This window comes from Podarcis tiliguerta (genome assembly GCF_965153285.1).
Source record: "Podarcis tiliguerta genome assembly, chromosome: 3".
NCBI lineage: Eukaryota > Metazoa > Chordata > Lepidosauria > Squamata > Lacertidae > Podarcis > Podarcis tiliguerta.
Window position 1 is genome coordinate 60486921 of NC_139536.1, and position 19568 is coordinate 60506488.

At 43.7% G+C, this 19568-nt stretch overlaps 1 protein-coding gene across 3 annotated transcripts in view; it reads right to left on the reverse strand.

Moving 5' to 3' along the window:
- The window catches only part of PDE7B (phosphodiesterase 7B), a 162583-nt gene that overhangs the window by 118711 nt on the left and 24304 nt on the right, over positions 1 to 19568 (reverse strand). Inside the window, exon 1 of one of the 3 annotated variants that reach the window (XR_014509847.1) lies at positions 10183 to 10640. The exons of 1 other annotated variant lie outside the window; for it this stretch is intronic. Coding sequence is in view for 1 of the 2 variants with exons in the window: in XM_083435044.1 (XP_083291170.1) it covers positions 10183 to 10203 (21 nt within the window). In the remaining variant the exon portion in view is untranslated. Of the gene's footprint in view, positions 1 to 10182; positions 10647 to 19568 lie in introns of those variants that run through there. One more of the 3 variants, XM_083435044.1, reaches the window with a different exon arrangement.

Below are 19568 nucleotides of genomic sequence, written 5' to 3' on the forward strand. Positions count from 1 at the left end.
TAGTGAAAACTTAACATTATCAATCCATTATAAAAGCATGGGAACGGGGGAAAAAAGTTAGATCATGATTTTATCTGACTCAACACTGCAATCTGCAACCAAATTAACATTTTGACAAAACTTAATTTACTGGATCATTCATGTGCATTGCAAATGGCACTTTTATTATTTGCTGGTTTGTTTGCTTGAATCTTGCACACCACCTCGGGCAACTTTCATTTGAGAAGCTGATTAAAATAGTGTAAATAAATGATAAAGAACAAACCTGTGTACATGTAACCACATAACTACATTTGTACATATGGCCTCCCCCAATAATTTTTTACTTCTGACTTACCTATCTTGTCTCTCAACCCAGTCAAATTTTAGATTGCAAGCTCACCAGAAGAGAGAGGCCTCCCACACCCAAATCGACTGTCTTTCTTTTGTGCTTGTGCTCACTGTAAAGTACCAGATCTGTTGACAGTGGGATCTACGGTATATGACGGGTGGCTGAAAAGTTCTCAGCTTGCCTTTTAGCCAATATCTAGGGAGGAAACCTGTGGCATTTCAGATGTTTGACTCCATCTCCCACCAGCTCCACTCAGCATAGCCAATGGTCAGGGATGATGAAAGTTGAAGTCCAAAACATCTGGAGGGCACCAGGACTCCCATCACTGCTGTAAATAATATAATTTTTCATGCAACATAATAATAACAACATTTCACCTGGAAATCTGATTTCTTGGGGATTAACTGCATTCCAAACTGATATGGAGACAAAATAAATCCTAAATCCTTACTTGATGTTTTGTTCAAGCAAAACTCCCATTGGGAATAAGGATGGAATGATAATGTGAGATTTGGCCTAGAGCAGCAACTTTTCCAAGTAGTTGATTTTAATCAGCTCAGGACTGTTTATACAATAAAATATGACACTCGTGGAACGTTTATATCCTGAGATAGTTCATAATGGGAATGTCTAAAAAAATCCAGAGTCCTTCAGCAGGGATTCTCACACAATATTGTGTTGTTGTTTTTTGTGTGTGTGTGTGTGAGAGAGAGAGAGAGAGCACAATACACCTTGATATGACTTTCTTTGTATTTTCATAGATTTGTTCTTCCATTTCCCTTCTTTCTTGTAAGATCAATAAAGGAGAGAAAACTATAGGAAAACCTATGATGAAAATAAGAGGAATCTGTTGGATCAGGCCCCATGGCCCATCTAGTCCAGCCCATCTAGCTCATCTAGTCCAGTTCTGTTCTCACAGTGGGCAACGTACACCCATGGGAACCCTCAAGGAGGACCCGGGCACAAGAGCCCCCTCCCCGTCCAGCAGTTTCCAGCAGCTAGTATTCAGAAGCATTACTGCTGCCAACTGCAAAAGCAGAACATAGCCATATCAAAACTCGTAGCCATTGAAAGCCTTGTCCTCCATAAAAAGTTTCTTCTAAAGGTTACCCTAATACTAGAACAATTCAGCAGTGAAATAAGCTACCCAGTGGAGCTATGAGATCTCCCTCCTTGGAGAGATATTCAAATTCCAGCTTTCAAGAAATGTTTGGTCAGGCATCTGTTGAGAATGCTTAGGCACATGGTGTTCTATCTCTAGGACTGAACTCCAAATCACTAATCTACTACATATAGCAGCTGTAGCATTGGGATTAATATCAATGTCCAGAGTTTATTAGAGAGCAAAGAGGACTCCTAAAAGCATATTAACCACATGTTGTAAATAAATATTCTAAAATGCAAAGTCCTAGCAATACCTCTATTTAAAAAAAAATTTTTTTTTTTTACAAACCACTTATCAACACTACTGTTTAGGCATCTATGCTCCAGCTAAATAGGTAAAGGCATATCCCAGCCATTTCATAAATCCTATCTACTAGCTTGTAGCCTGGCCCTGCTCTGCTTTGCCTATCATGGTAAATATGTAAATAAGCATGTTCTTAGCAATTAAGATGAAGATAAACCTGCAACAGCTGAGTTGTTAGACAAAACGAAAAGCTCATTCCTACTCCCCTTTGTCTTTCAATTTCTTCCCTTGTCCCTAGGCACGGATCCAAGAGGTTTTTCTTGTGTCCCATCTGTTTTCCTGGGAAAACCTGTGGTTTACTGCTGAATGAGAACAAGCATCAATCCGCAGAAAACCTGATTGAAATTCGTTGTGATTTATCAATAAACCATGGGTTTTCCTGCGAAAGCAGCAGGGCAAAAAACCCCCCCTATTGCGCCTGAGCCTAGAAACCACGGGACAAAGGGAAGTGTGAATGAGCTCTAATAGAGGTGGGATCATAGAACTGTTGAGTTGGAAGAGACACCAAAGGCCCAACCCTCTTAAATGCAGGATTCACAGATATAGAATCCCTGACATGTGGCCACCCAACTCATAGCTGTCAACGTTTCCCTTTTCTTGTGCGGAATCCTATTCGGAATAAGGGAATTTCCCTTTAAAAAAGGGAAACGTTGACAGCTATGCCAACTGCTGTTTAAAAAACTCGAATGGAGGAAAGTCCACCACCTTCCAAGGTAGTCCATTCCACGTTGAACAGCTCTTACTGTCAGAAAGTTCTTCCTAATGTTTAGTCGGAACTTCCTTTTTGTAATTTGATTCTATTGGTTTAGGTCCTGCACTCTGGAACAGCTCCCAAGCTCTACTGGGGCTTGCTTTGGACTTGGGGGAAGCAATAGCAGAGACACCAGGTAGCAGAAGTACTTTCAACTACAGCAGGGAGACAAACATAGGAACAAATTCATTGCTCACACCTCTCCCTGACTCAGAAGCCCAAGGGTAAAGGAGGCAACCATACCACCACTGTGCCAGGTTGCGTTCTCTTCCTCCTGCCTTTTTTGTACTTTAAAGAGTCCACTGAAAGGAAGGCACGTGCAGGTTTCACACACACCACTTCAGTTACTTTTGAGGCATCTCTCTCATGGTCGGTGTGGATGTGGGAAGGACAGAAATGCAGTTTTCAGTGTGCTTGCATAACCGATGGCTATGCAAGAAGATGGATTTACATTTGAAATTTCACTCCAGCTTTCCTTTCCTGTTAGAATAGGCACGGGGAACCTTTGGCTCTTCAGACGTTGCTGAACTACAACTCCCATTAACTCCAGCAAGCACGGCCAATTGTCAGGGATCATGGGAGTTGTAGTTTTAGTAACATCTGGAGGGACAAAGCTCCCCCACACCGGTGTTAGGACTACCTTAAAGAGAAATGTTCTGTCATTTTCTTTTTTTAGTCCTCCATATGCCATTACACACACACACACACACACCATAGTTGTATACACCTGGGACTGAGATTTTTACATTTTAACACTAATGGCATAAAAGTGTGGGAGGAAAGCCTTCTCATTCCTTCCACAACTCCCCTTCTCCCTCCCCCACCTACAGTGAAGATGACAAGGTTGTTGGGAAATCTTATCAGTTTCAAGGCTGCCAGTAAGCTTCACTTCACCATCCTCCCCCTGCCTCCAGTGTAACTGACAACCTTGGGGGAAACCTTGTCACTCACGCTAGGGAATTTTTACCCATCCAGTCCGTTTCCCTGCCACCATAGCTGAAGAAAAGGAGGGGGAGGTTCCACCCCTCAAAAGGGGCCATGTATGAGCACAAGCACTCCTGAGCACAGCAACACTTAATTTTTATAGAAACTAACAAGCTATTTGGGACGCGGATGGCACTGTGGGTAAAACCTCAGTGCCTAGGACTTGCCGATCGCATGGTCGGCGGTTCGAATCCCCGCGGCAGGGTGCGCTCCCGTTGTTCAGTCCCAGCGCCTGCCAACCTAGCAGTTCGAAAGCACCTCCGGGTGCAAGTAGATAAATAGGGACCGCTTACCAGCGGGAAGGTAAACGGCGTTCCATGTGCTGTGCTGGCTCGCCAGATGCAGCTTGTCACACTGGCCACGTGACCTGGAAGTGTCTGCGGACAGCGCTGGCTCCCAGCCTATAGAGTGCGATGAGCACACAACCCTAGAGTCTGGCAAGACTGGCCCAAACGGGCAGGGGTACCTTTACCTTTACCTTTTAACAAGCTATTAATTTCACTAGAAGATGGAGGGAGAGATTGCAAAGGAATTGGCAGTGGGATAGACTAGAAGGATACCTATGGGATTGCATCTGTTTAGTCACAGGGTAATATGGACAGGCAGGTAATGGAGACTCGTCCTGCACTGGTCCCGAAAATGTCCCCCTTTAAAAGCAGTTTCCAAGCTATCACACTTCCCTGGCATAGAGGCAGACCACAAGTTTGGTAAGTCATAAAATGGTTCACTCACAAAACTCTTCCAATGTTGAATTCATGTGCTTTTGCATACAGCAATCAGAAAAGATGCACAGGCAGTAAAATGTTCCTTAGTTACAAAAGGTAAAGGTTTCTAAGCTATTGGTAGTGAAAAACCCTAGCTTCAGCCTCTGTTCAGGTCTGAAACAAAAGAGGCTGGTTAAAGCCAGGCTCAGAGCTTCTTATATACTGAAGTTCACATGGGTAGAAAGACAGACAGAAAGACAGAGGCTTGGTGACCCATTTCCTCTCAAGGTGGGAAGTGATGACATAGGCTAAGCCTGGCAGGACAACTTACTTCAAGGTTTAACCCCTTCATGCACTAATTAGATTCAAAGATGCTAGAGCTATATGAGGCTGTAACTCCACACAGACAACTCTGTTTTCCTAAAATGCCAGTCCGTAAAATCCCACCTACACCCATTTAATCCAGTAGGAAATCCAATAAGGAAAAAGGGGGGAAAAACTTTTGCCAATGGGTCATTTTTGATATCTCAATGACCTGCTTGCAACATTATGTCCCTGTCTAGAAGCACCTGAGGTGTGGTGACATTTTAGGCACAGGTGACATTAATTTGTCAATTGGCAGTAATGAGCATTGACTGAAGTGAGGGTGGAAGGTGCACAAAGAATAATCAAAATGCAAGGCTGAGTCTGGTCAGATAGCTGCATTTACAGCCCAGTATGTATTGCCAGTCCCAGCTCTGTCTGTCAACTGCACTTAAGGCTCATTCACAATTACGATTTGCCCCGTACTTTCAAGGCACAGCCCTGCACTTTCAAGCTCCGTGTTGGAGTGCTTTTTTATTTGCCCCATCTCTTCCTCCACCCTTCAGCTCTTTAACACTGAATCAGAATAAACTGCAACTCAGGTTTCCTGCAGATTGCCATTTACTCCCCATTGGTTTTCACGGGGAAAGCACCAGGGCAAAAACAGAAAAGGTGTCAACCCATGCCTTGTAACACGGCACAAAAGGAAGTCTGGTTAAGCCTACATCTGCCTTCCTTCAGACAAGTGCACTTAGGTGCTCATCCAACGGCATCTGCTGCTTGCTCCCTGTGATGAAAGGCGCAGGAGATTACAAGGTTGCTCTAGCAGCTGATGACAGGCACCTTGCAAGTAAGATAAACTTTGCAGGATATCTGTACCAAGCCAGTTGAGAATAGAGCTCAGTAGACGAGCATCATTTTAAAGACGTCCAGTGCTGCTGCACCAACCGCTTTCAGCTCTAAACAAAGTCTCTGCATTGTTTAGTTACTGAATATATGGCTAGGATCCATCAGTGAGTAACAACGGGATCGATCAATTGTAAGCATGGGTCACCAGAGATCCAGCTGAGGAATAATGCACAAAGAGGCTGGATGAAAATGAGTTCAGACAAGAACAGGGTTAACAGGTGGTTCCTAAGCAAAAATAGACGTCTGTGGATAGTTCCTCTCAGAAGGAAAAAAAAAACGGGAGGAGAGGGAATAACTCTCTAACAGAGTACAATTGCTGACTAAGTTCAGGACATAAAAGCAGAACAGGCTTAGCACTGCTTTTCATCCATAAAGAATAACTATATGAAGCATTTTTCAGCTGCTGCATTTGCTACAGGAAACTGCAGCAGAGGACTCGGGAATGACTGGCACATCTTGTCTTGCTGCTGCCTTGCACATGTAATGCAGCTCTGAACGTTCTCATTTTTTAAGCATGTATTAAAGTCGCAAAACATGATCTTTATTAAGGCAAATATCCAACTACACACACCAGTTTTATCGGCTTTACTGTTCACGTGGGTCAGGAACTGCAGACTTGATAATCAAGGGAGGGTGATGAGTTTATGACTGGGCCACGAGGACACAATGCTTACTGTGATTTCCTAGGCATTTGTGGGAGTGTGTCAGGCAGGGGTCAGGAACCTCGGACCTGGGGGCTGAATGCAGCCCCCGCAAGCCCTTAGGAGTCTCCAATGGTGGGTTGAATCTGGAAGAGCTACAGCTCCTCCCCAGCCCTGCTCTGCACCCAAAGAACATAGTCATGTGTCCTTTGACTATGTTAAACCTATTGTTTGCCTAAATGGAGGAGAGAGAGAAGTAATAGCCTGTGAATTTTGTGTTGCTGGTATGTAGTTTACTGTAGAAAGGAAAGACTCTCACTCACTTTTTGCCTCTGGCCTCAGGCACCACTGGCATGTAGCCCCCGGAAGGGATGCCTACAAAGAAATGTGGTTCTCAGACTGAAAGAGCTGCCCCCACCCTTAGGTAGGGCATGGCTGGTGGTAGGAAGCACAGAAGTTTTAAAGATGGGCTGCTTGCACATCAATTCCAATCACCTATTGACCCAAAGTCTGCCTGACTGAAGGCAATGTGGTGTAGTGGTACACGTGAACAAACTAAAACCATACGGAAGTTGCAGTTGAAGGTGTTATTAGCGTTTATCATAATGCATTTCAGCCTGTGCCAACCTCCCTTGAGGCTGAAATGAGCACATGTAAGGAAAGCTTAAAGGTTGCATTGCATAAAGATAAATATATTCTCTATGAACTCTATCATAAGAAAAATGGAATGCTTACATGGTGCTGTTAATATTCTCATACGGAGCTTTGATATGTTTAGGCTATGGCATTGTTGGACAAAGTAACCAGCCCCCTTAGGGGTTGAGTCAAATCATTCTAATAATTTCATTTTATTCTGACATTTAGGATGGAATTCAACATCGCACTCTTCCAGTAATTCTGTCTGTCCACGTATTGCATCTTGCCAGAGGTTCTCCTCTCTCCCTGCCTATGCACAGTTTTGTGGGTTCTCCTGAACCCCAGAGCCAATTTTGGAGGGCACAGGGAAAGGAGGGAAGAGGTCCCCATTGCACAAGTCCTTGTGCAGGGCTTTTGCTGATAGGGATGGTTAGGTGAATCCCACCCTTAGCTGGCTACCTTGTCTTAACATTCTAACGCTAAGTTTTCTTTCCTGAGGTCCTTTGGAACTTTCCTCCTCTGGAAACTGAGCAAACATTTGGCCTGGGTATTATTCAAAGCACAACAGAACATATTTATTTGGGCTAGAGTTTGTTATTGCTAAGTTAGGTCATTAATTTCAATAGGTCTACATTGAATGAAACCTGGTTGAATACTGCTCTTTGGGTGGATATTTTTTTTTACCATTGTGTGTCTACCTGACATCTGAATTATACATTGTAATCAGCTCCTAGCATTTGGGATGCAGTGGACCAGAAATTTAAACAAATGACTGATCAGTGTTGTTTATAGGACATTTACAGAAACTAGTTAGTGTGTCCCAACAGAGTGTAATTTTGTTTCCGCATTTTGTTCTGGTTCCTGTAGTTAGTATGCATCTTAAGACATTTTATCACTGTTTGCAAGCCTGAAAAAGTTGCTCTGCTCAAGAATACTGCATACAGTCTCTTTGCAGACATTCTGAGGGCATGCAAAACGTTTGTATAAAATGGATGCTTAGAAGAGGCAGAGTGATCCTCTAACCACATTAGAGGACACACACAGGGCCCCAAACCTATTGAAACCAATGGAATTATAATCACAAATTGTAAGAACAACATGTTATAAAAGGCAATGGCTGATGCTGAAAAAGGTATCCTAGCGCTGAGGTCTTCTCCTGTCCTGTGAAATGTGAAGCACCTCTTTTCTCGTGATGCAAGGGCACAACATGATGTCTTTCCATTCCACTCATATGTTTCGACTGTCCCTATTCTAAGTTGCTCGCTTCCACTGAAGGGAACAAGGGAGCCCACAGTGGGATGACAACACGCCGTTGAGTAAGTGCTGCAACATGTTGTGGAACATTGGAGAGACGCACCACATGGTGTACTGATTTTTCAAGCATCTATGCATCTTCTGTAACATTTAGCTTCTCCCTTGGTTGTTGTGACTTATTTAAACCCATTAAACTCACAAGGACACAAGGATTTAAGCAGAACTTAACCTCTCCTGATCAGCAGTCAAGACTTCTGGATGCCAGGGGGGGAATTCTCTTCCCATTTACGATCCTCAGCACTCATATAGTATAGTGCCGCATTAGTTGCATACCCCAATTAAACTTGCAACAGGGACATTCAGGGTACAACCCTATACTTGCATCCATGGAAGCATGCACTACTGAACACAGTGGGACTTGCATCAAAGTAACCTGTAAAGAATTGCACTGTTAATACTATCAGAAACTAGTGTCCTTCAGAAAGTTTGAGGGCTTCTTTCTTCTTCCCTCTGATTTCTCCATATTCCTGTTCCTGCTACAGTGATCATTTAAATTGAACAATGCACAATTTATACATAGCAGTTGAAATGATTCTCTTCAAAATAGTGTTTTTGAATTTCCGGAGCTTGCTAACATTTTTCAGTGTATAAGATCTACTGTAGACTGGAAAGAGAAGCGAGAGAAGCTAACAGTTCAGCTGATAAAAACTGACTGTGGCTGACAGGCAAAAAGGGAAGAAGGATGCCTTAACTCTGCATATGAAATGTGTCATTAAGCAATTTATTAATGACAGCAGCCTCTTTGTTCTTGCAGCCATCAGTGAAGATACAGCAAAGGAAATGGAGGAGCTGCAGTTATGCATTTGCAATACACAAAGTCCTTGTTTTTCCCACCAGGCACTGCAGGATAGCAATTGTCCATTCACAGCACATAGCAGATAGTCTGCATTTCAGAGCTAATATTTTACCATTCCTAAGCTGGCACTTATGAACCAAGTGCAGTTACTTGTTTCTCCCGCCCCCCCCCCAAAAAACCCCTTCAAAGTATATTGCTAGGGTGACCCATCCAAGGTTTCTGAATTCGTAAAAGCAAAATGAGTTTGAAATTAAGAACCATAATTTTCAAAAATGCAACACGTCCCTCCTTCCGAACAGCTCGCAGAGCTTTCAGAGTGATGAAACCTTGCAATGCCTTCAAACAATATATGTGTGTGCCATTATATGTGTGTGTGTGCATCATGGGCTATTTGGGCAGTATTTTAAACATGCATCTCTCTGAGAGTAGCTTTCTCAAATGCATGTTGCAGCCACTCTCCTGAAAACAATGTGAGTTCTGTTCAGCTGAACCACTGCTCCTGCTCCCTGCAGCACTAGCAGGTCACTTGAATGCTGCAGCCACCCTCCAAGTTCAGAGTACAGGCTGTTGTTTGATGACCAGTTGAACGTATATGTCACCAAACAGTCCTGAGAAGATGCTGTTCACTGTTTTGCCCTTCAGTTAGCTGTTAATATGTTATCTCTTTGTTGATAGTTTCAGCACAAACCCTTCAATGAAGTTAAGGAAACAGAGGAGCATTTGTAACCTGCTAAAACACCCAGAAGATAAAGATCTGTAACATATATTGCTAAGAAATGTTTTTTATTTGCATTGCCATTCATTTCTCCCTCCGTCGGTTAAAAACACACGATATTCCTAGTTATCTGTTCCAGCACATTTACAGCGAGTCCTTTTCATGTCTACTCAGAAGTAAGACTCATTGCGTTCAGTGGGGTTTACTCCCAGGTAAATGGGTACAGGATTGCAGCCTCAGTTACCTGTAAAGCTTCTCTTTTTCAAGCCACTGAAATGCTTAAGAACTAAAGGGGGAAAGAAAGCTCTCCTAATGGTCATTAAGTGTTACTGTCCCAGAACCTTTCCTTTATCTTTTGCACTCAGTTCAGTTACAATTCATGCAAGTTTCCGTGGCTTAGGACAATACCAACAACGATGAAAATGCAGCCACGGATATTTTAAAAATAAACAAGCAGCAGTTTTCTTAGTGAGAGCCATCAAGGTTTTCTTCCAAACACAAATATCACCTCTGCTACTAACTTTGGCAAACGCAATCTCTCTTTCTCTCCCCCCCCCCCTTCCTGCAACCTTTAAAACAAACCTTCCCACCCATGATCATGCCGTTTCTGAGGATTTGCTATATACATACCTCAACCATTAAACAAGACATTTAACCATAGTGGCAGTTCTGTGACCTTTGAATGCTGCGAAATCTGTGAGCGGCGCAGCTTGTTCATGAAGACTTGTGCTGCAGGATCCAGAAACTGCATTCAGGATGAAGCAAATAATTGAGGGAGACGCGCGAGAGGAGAGAGGAAGGTGCGCATGGACATGTGCAACGGGGTGGGTGGAATGACCAAGGAGACAGGAGAGTGCCAAAGAAGCAGAAAGAGAGGAGAGGCTCTCCACAGAAGACGGCGGCGGGCACTTTCCTGCCAGACGGGTGCTGGGATAGAGCGCTCAGCTGGGGCTTTGCTGCAGTCTCTGAGTGGCTGAGTGTTCAGCAGCAGCAGCAGCAGCAAGTCGAAGGCCAGTGCCGTGCCTGGCTGGGAGGTGCTGTCAACTGCCACAGGCACAGCCGAGCCGGCCAATCAGCTTGCGCCCTGCGAGCTCGCTAGAGTGAAGCCTGCTCTGTTTATGTTTCCTCGTTTCAAGAGTGACGTCAAAGGGGTTTAGTTTTTCCTCTGCATGTGCTATTAATTTTAAAGGACTACTATGGGAAGAATGTGGCAGTGATTTCGGCAGGCTACCAACCTACTCTAGAAAGAAACCAGAGCTGGAGGTGTCCCCCCCCCCACAACCCTACCCCCGCCAACAGATTATTCTTTAAAAAAAAAAAGAGGAAAAGAAAAGAATCTAGATCTCACTTAGAAATGTTTTTGCAGTCAGCTTTGCTGCCAGAGCGAGCTGATGAACGCCAGCAAAATAAAAAGGCTTCACATATAGATTTGTGTCAGGACGCAAGACTGCACGTTGCAGGGGTTTGATGGAAAGAATCTAAATAAAAAAGGAGCTTTGGGCTATGTGCGCACATTTTATTCTAGAATCAATGGAGACTGAGTATTTGGAGGTTTTTTTTACATAGTCCACACAGTGTCTAGATTATTTTGTTGGTGTTTTGTCCCGAAAAGTGCTTCTTGAGAAACTGGTTTCATGACAAAAGTAAAAGCTCATTGCAGATTGATGCATTACCCTGCAGTGTGAACATGGGCATAGCCAGGATTTTTGTTGGGGGGGGCAGGACTTTGGGGGGGAGACGATAGAACCAGTGTGACTGGTCAGTTACCTAAGTATTTCTATTGTTTTTCTATTGTATTTCTATTCTACTGCCCTCTTGGCTATGCCCATGCAGTGGCGTAGCGTGGGGGGTGCAGGGGGGGCCGGCCGCACCGGGCGCAACATCTGGGGGTTAGGGTTAGGGGGCGCAAATCCATGGGTTAGGGGGCGCAAATTACTTGCCTTGCCCCGGGTGCTGACAACCCACACTACGCCGCTGCGCCCATGAGTGTGTCCACTTGAAAACAGATGAGGGTAGTCCCAGCAGTGGGTATACCTGATCAATGACTTTGTGGGTAGGTGTATACTAAGACTGCAATCACTGCTTCCTTCTTCATTCACCTGGGGCATATGAAAGGAGGAAAAGGCACAAACCACCTCATCAAGGCAAGGGCTTTCAAATGGATCTGTTCTCCTTCTGTGTTCTGTTGTTATATATAACATATATCCAAGATCTATGAGAAAGAGCTGAAGGAGGACTTGGATCTGAATTGTCACTGTATTTTCATGTTTGTTACTACTCTGGATCAGATTTCCCATGCTTCAATGTTTCTGGTATTTGTTGATATCAGATTTATTTGTTTTTATTTCCAAGGATTTGACAAAAATAACTGTTTCTTAAGTTTTACTTATCAACTTCATAACATGGAAACTTACACAATGTCCATATTCAAAGCCCCTAGGCAGCACTCCATTTTTCTGAGTAAACGACTCCAAGCCACAGAAAAGCTGTAGGCGGTGAAGGTTAACTGTAGATGAAGGTTGCCTTCCACTTCCTAGCCACCATGGTGTGTGGGTGTGTGTTGGGGGGCTAGCCACTGTATTCAGTGGCAAAGAACAAAGAAGCGGACCATATACTGACACTCTTTAACTTGGCGTTCACATGGGAGAATGAGGAAATGGAGGGAGAAGGGGGAGAGAAGTAAGAAGACTCAGTGGTCTATCAGAGCAGTTCCTGGGCCTGCAATCTGAAGAGAAGGGGGGGGGCACTCACAACCATAAGATCCTCCTCCTCCTTCAGATGTGGAAAATGCACTAAGAGTGAGATGTCCTGGCTCTCTCTGGGTAAAGAATTCAAACTCAGATTATGCCAAAAACTTCCATGCTCAAATCAGTATGGTTCATAAACAAGGCACAGATTAAAGGCACAACAAGTGCAATATGTTGGCTGCTTAAGCTAAGATGCTGATCCAGTCGTTGACACATACCAGGGATCCCTGTTGTAAAGTAATGGGGTGGGCAAGGGTTTAGTGTGGCAAGTGGGGCATGTCTTTGGACTGGACAAGCAAATGGGAACTCCTTCTGGTGGGTTGGACCTGAGCTGTCCATTCCTGCCAGTGCTGGCAACTCCATGTTCTAGGCAACCTGGCATCTGATGCTCCTCCAAAGGCAGAGGCTCACCAGTAGGAACTGGAGGGAAAGGATGCTCCAGCAGTGCAGGGGCTGTGGGCTGGGCTGGCATGGGCTGCTTGGGGGACAGTCTACTAGATCCCTCCCCGGGATCAGACTCCCCAGGTTCTCCCCAGGCAACTCCGATGTCTCTCATGGCCCATCTCAGCCTGCTGGATCCCTCCCTGGAATAATTGGCTTCCAGCTCCTCAGGCTTCTCCCACTGTTCATGCTGATCTGACCAGCCTCTCCAAGACATCTCCATGAGACTTGTGACACTAAACTTGTACAAAGGCCCAACTGATGGTGTCTCTGCTAATCTAATTGTAATCAGAATGCAACACGATATTTCAGCAAATAACAGTTGCTTTTATAGCTTGGATGCTAGATCTTTGAAAAAATCTAGACGGTTTAAAGCTTAAACTAAGTGCATAAGTACAACTGGAAATTGTGTGAGTTCCTGTGATACGTTTTGTTTGTTTGTTTGATTAGTAGATATGATTGTGGCAATGAAGGAAAGTCCTTGGCAGTGCTAAAGGGAAGGTGGTGATTCAACAAATCCTTTGCTTATAATACAGCACTGGTTTAAAGTATTTGGAAGTCAGATTGATACAAATGTGGTGCAAGCCAGGTGAATCAACACCATGTTTGAGCTGTAATAAATAGTCATGCATAGACATGTCATAATTTGGAAGCAGAGAATTATCTCTGATACATCTTTTTAAAAGCAAATGTGAATGTTAAAAGAATGCTGTGAACTGCTCCAGTTATGCTGGAGGGGTGGAGTGGCAAGACAAATTTCCTTAAAATCATAAAGCACAACTGGATTCCTTTAAAAATCCTTTATGAAATGTCTCACAGGTTCAGTAAAAGCTTGTTTCATGTAATCTCCCAAGGGGAACACTAAAAGGTTAAATCTTTTATGTAAAAGTTTCCAGAACAATTTTGAGTATTTAGAAGGGATGGTTACATTTCTAAGTAGATATACCAGATAAAAGCATATTGTCTACTGTAACTTGTAAGAGAATAACATGTGAGATTTGAGGTAGAAAGAAATAAGGGTACATCTTAGCATGGGGGAAATAAATGTGGCGCTAATCAACAGATATCAAACTGCTGCTGCAAAGACATTGTTCATACTACAAATTCAAGCATAGATCAGAACAAACATTTTGGTGGCATTTCCCCTCAGCCCTCACAGATAATTTATAGATTCAAAAATGTCTGCATCCTATGGACTCCTGTTGGTTCATCATTAATTAGTGAAGAAATAATTGCATAATAGATCAGAGATGGTTGAGCAGGCCACTGACTTGCCTGCTTCATAAATCCATTCACATGCTCAACTTTTCAAGTCAATGAGTTACCCCCCAATGGGTCTTTTGACCTTTCAGCTTGAACAGTCAAGCAGCCCAACTTCTTGCCCATTCAAATTTCTGTTGCACTACACTACATCATTTGAGGGCAAATGGTGGTTTGCACAAACCACAGTTTGCCACGTTCAGATGAAATGAAAAATCTCCTTCCTTCATGTGCAGGGGAATGGTGGAGGGAGGACTGTACAAGCCTGTAGCTTGCCACTTCTCATTCTTGTCATAAGCAGCCATGGTTTGTCACCACATCTTCAAAATCCATATTGACAGGAACCCTCTTAAACCAGTGGTGTTTCTGGTACTAAATTAGGAGTAACAGGAAACTTTTAAATTTTCTAGATTTGGACAAACTTTTGGTTTCATAATTGTTCACGTACTAGACACAGAGGTTTGGTCTTAGATATTTCTATTTCCATATTATTGAGTATAATGCATATTAAATCAAGACTGTGCTGTTACTTTTTGCACTTCTGTTTACGTTTGTACTCCAAACTAATTTGTACTCTGTTTATTATATGGTTAATTTGCTACATTTTGAAAAACACAAGTATAAACCCTTTTTTAAAAAAAAAATATTGCCCACATATATGAAGCAGTGGCACATGTGTGTGTGTGCAAGGACAGTGGCACCCCCCCCCCCAGCAGCAGTACTGCTTGCCACAATAAGGATGGGAGAGGGCAGTGATTGCAACATCAAGGGAGTTCCAGGTTGATGGCAGTGGCCTTGCAGATACATGCACCCACTGCTTGCACCCAACCTGGAGTTCCCCTAACCTTGCCCTCACATCTCCCCATCACCTTCCCCGTGGATGCAGTACTGGCACCCAAAGTACACCACTGCCGCTCCGTTCTCTCATGTACTGCTGTTACATACATGATTGAAATATCACATAATATTGTTGAGCTCTGTTGGGATTCTCACTATTGCCCTCCAGTTTCAGCAGTGGAATTTTTTGGTCAACGTTCTCAAGACAACAACCCCCCCCCCCCATGCTGTTTTGCGAAGAGTGGATGTGTTCAACGGAGATAGACATCTCTTTTTATCTGCCCTAAATAATGTATAATTACAGACCCTCCAAGTGTCCCTATTTTCCAGGGATGTCCCTGATTTAGAGAAGCTGTCCCTATTTCTGATTTGAACCCAGAATGTCTCACTTTTTCTTAGGACGTCCCTATTTTCACTGGAGAAATGTTGGAGGGTATGTTAGCGTTGGGGTGGTTTGTGTGCCAGGAAGGGTTGCACAGAAGGAGGGGGAGGAGGAGGCATGGACAAGGGAGTGAAGGTGAAAACGGGGCTGCAGAATAGAAAAGTGGCTTCAGAAATGGAGTTGGGAAGGTAAAAAATGGTTGCATGGGGTGGGAAGGGGGTTAATATGAGAGGAGTGGCAGGGAGGGTTGGCATGGGGTGTGAGCAGGGGTGCAGTCCCTATTATAATATAAAGGCCCTGGGTGCATTTATAGTGGGAAATTTGGGCCTCAACATCATGCTAGTGATGGTCTTAGTTTCATACCCCAACCATCAGAGTAGAAGCTGAAAGGTCAGAGTTGCAAGTACTAACATGAACAGCCACTCCCAGGTAAGGCAACACCACTGAACTTCCAGCTTACTACGTTAGCTCAGTAGTTTATTATTACATGACTGTGTGATGTAATACAAATTACCACTGCCACTCCAAGGTGGTAGGAAGGAATGCAGCTCCCTGGGATCAGGATTCTAACTGGCTGGTTATTAATACATGGAATGGCATTAACTGATAGCAGGGGATGCAACCCTGTGACTAGTGTGCACAGAATTGCAGGCAATAGCTGGAAAGAGTCATGGCTGGCCGTCTGTCATGGCAAATGAATGAAAGACATTAAAGTAATTGTACAAGGACCCCAACTTTCCTTCCACAAATGTAGCACAGTTCTCCCTTTTCTTTGCTGCATCCCCCAGTCCTCCACTGCATCTTGTAAATGGCCTGCAGCTGAGCTATGGGCCTTCTCATTCATTCATTCAATTTATATACGGCTCTATACCCGCAGGTCTCAGGGCAGTTCACAAAATAAAATCACAATATAAAACCACAAAAGATATAATCAAAATAAAAGCAGCAGCAACTGTTGTTGTCACTGTCTTTCTATCTTAAAAGGAAAACATACCTGCTTTTTTCTTCTAACCACACTGAGGTGCCCAAGGAACCTTTCAAAGAGAGAAAGAGGCATGCTCCTTCTTATTGCTGTGCTGGTTGCACCTGCTGTCTCTTCCCTGTTGCTGGCAACACAGGTGCAGAAAAGGCTTGCTAGCCCAGCTGGTAAAGAGAAGGCCCTTGAGGAAGCTGCTGTTCCTTTAAGAGTTGCACAGAACCAAGAATTTCACCAGGTGCAGTGTTTCCCATGCTTTCTGACAGAAGAAGGCAGCAGGTGGAATTGTCCTTTCCATGCAAGGTTGCAGGAACTTTTTTTTGGGGGGGGGGGTCTGAACTAAATGGCTTTACACTTTATCCCAGAAATCTGTCTACAGAAGCAATGCCTTCCTAAGGGTTGTAGCACCTCTACACAGCAATTGGTGTGGGCAAATGCCTCCCACTGGCTTCAGTAAGAGGCTGTTCCCAAGCCAGATTGCTGGGGGTGAGGGAGGGAGTCTGAATACGCCTGAGTGGCCCCACCCACTTTTGCATTGGCCCTGCCCACCAGTGGCATGTGGCTTCCAGAAGGCTAGCCATGAGGAAATGCATCTGCCAAGCTCAAAAAGATTCCCAGCCCCTGCTTCACACAGACACAGACAAACACGTCTCTGGAAGCTGGGAGAGAAAGAGGCTGGTGCCCTGCATATTAACCAATTTGGGCAGGTGAAGTGCAGCTAATACCCCTTGCTCACATCTTTATCATGATTGTGGCACTGTTTTTCTCCAATTCTGTCCTCTTTTTATTTATGAAGTAGGAGGGTTCAGCGCTATTTTTCTAGAAAAGAGGTGCCAGAGCTTGCCATGAACGCCTCCCTTGTTCTCTTACAACAGCAATGGCACCCACCTGAGAGGTGCTGGAACTGAGTTCCGGCAAGTTCCGGCTGAAAAAAAGAAGCCCAGGGAGGGATCATACCATAACAGTCATATAATTATTGCGTACAAATATAAAATGAAGAAGTCGCGTTCACAACTAAGAACCAACGTTAAATGTTTTGTTTAAAAACCATAACCAAAATGTAATGACTCTTCTGTAAAGAAAGTAATAATTATCTTGTAGTGAAAACACAAACCAAAGGAAGAATAAAGTGTGAGAGAACGGGTAGGAGTGTGTGTGTGTGTGTTATGAAAGGACTAACATGTGAATTAAAGGCATATGTTGACTGAAATCATTTGAGCGGTTCCTGATCTATAATCCTAAAGGCAGACTATTCTATCAGCAAGACTCATAATCGGGCTAAACATGACCCAGATTAAGAGGAAAGCTCTTGGCTAGCAGGGAGGAGAAGTTGAATTGTGCAATGTTCGGCGATTAACTCAGATTCACTATAGGGATGAGCGAGGATTTTACAGTCAATCCCTTGTGAAAGTGGTAGGTCAGAATGACTTTCTTCGGGACAGAGACAACAGAGCCATATTTGTCATGTGTACTCTCCCTGGAAACCTGCTCCCATTCTTGATGCAAGGAAATGAAGTTTGACAGAAAACCACTCGTCTGAGTCAAACTTCACATTCATGCTTTTCTGACACGAGCTATTCGTTCATCTCCATTTGCAAAAGTAGCATGGTACGGGAGCTAGTAACTCACCAAGCACACTTGCCATGGCTCAGTATCATTGTATTTCTAGCTCACATATGGTATTGCCCTTATACTGACAAGTGTAAGAATGGCTACCAGTTCTGTGGAAACAAAGCTTGGTGGTCTCTAATCCTGGTTTCCAGTCAGTTTAAGAGTCAAACAACACTTGATATTTTGGTGTTTAACCTGAGGGTTTTCTAAAAAGGTTAATAATAATAATAATAATATAATAATAATTTATCATTTCTACCCCGCCCATCTGGCTGGGTCTCTCCAGTCACTCTGGGCAGCTTCCAACAAAAGATTAAAAATACATTAAACCATCTGTCATTAAAAACTTCCCTAAACAGGGCTGCCTTCAGATGTCTTCTAAATGTCATATAGCTGTTTATTTCTTTGACATCTGACAGGAGGGCGTTCCATAGGGCGGGTGCCATTACCGAGAAGGCCCTCTGCCTGGTTCCCTGTAACTTCACTTCTCACAGTGATGGAACCACCAGAAGGCCCTCGGCGCTGGACCAAGGGCCAGCACCAGCTGGGTAGACTGATAACTATCAGGATCAGAGGAAACCTAGAAGGGGGATATACTGAGGAAGAGGGAGATCCTGAGGAAAATCTCTTTTCTGAAATTTGTATTGGGAAGAAATTTCCCATTGGAACCAATAACAGAATAACATGGACAGGCAGGATCGCGGGCCTTGTTAACTATGCTTTAGGATGCTACAAAACATTCCTTTTGATCTTGTCTATGTTTCAAGCAAGAATCTCTTTGCAGGGTATTCTTTAAGACTTTTTCACCTCACTGAGTTGCTATTCCCTTTTTCTGTCATGCTGACAGTGTATAATGATGAAATTTCTGTGTCACTGTTCTTTAATGACACTAGTGATATCATGATAGTTCATTTTCTGTTGGTATTTTTTACTTCCCATTAGCCAAACTGGGACCAAACCTTTTGCTCTGATTTCCTTTGGACCATGTTGGTGAGCCTGGGGGGGGGGGGTGTCTATTCGCCTGGGCAACCCAGGACCTCCATACACAGTTCCCAGACTTGTGCCCCAGGGACGTCACTTTCGTGCTGCTAATGCAGCCCTTTGACTTCAACCTGGGGACACACTCCATTGTCTCTTGACCAACAACAGAAAACATGTAGCAGAAAATGGACTAGGAAGGAGTAATATATATTACCTGTACCCAGTTTATATATAAATTTTACCAATATATATGAATTGTCTAAATCAAGGGATACATAGGTAGAGTAATAACAAAAAGCCCTGCTGTTGGTAGCAGTTAGTGTGCAATAGCATTGCATTCGTGTGCAATAGCATCACTGGCATAAGACCCCAAAATAAAGAATGTGCGAAATGCAGTGCAGGGTTACAGATGGATGTGCTGGATCCAAAGTCTGAGTGCTGCTACAGGAAGAAGTTTTAACCACCTCTGCATATGCCCTGGCCAGCAAGTCTGCAGATACAGAGGGGAATGAGTTGCTCTCTGCCCTAGTCTGCCTTGATTAAGATTCGTCTCAAAGTGTGTTTATTTTGTCATGTTAAGCTAGTGGTCTACTAAGGCACCTAGATCCTATTCACACGTACTAGTGGCAAGCCAGTTGCCCCTGATCTTATATTTGTGCAGCTGGTTCTTCCTGCCTAAGTGTAGAACCTTACATTTGGACCTATTGAAATCCATTTTGTAAGTTTGGACCAGTTCTCCCATTTATTAAGGTCATCTTGAATCCTGATTCTGCCTTCTGCG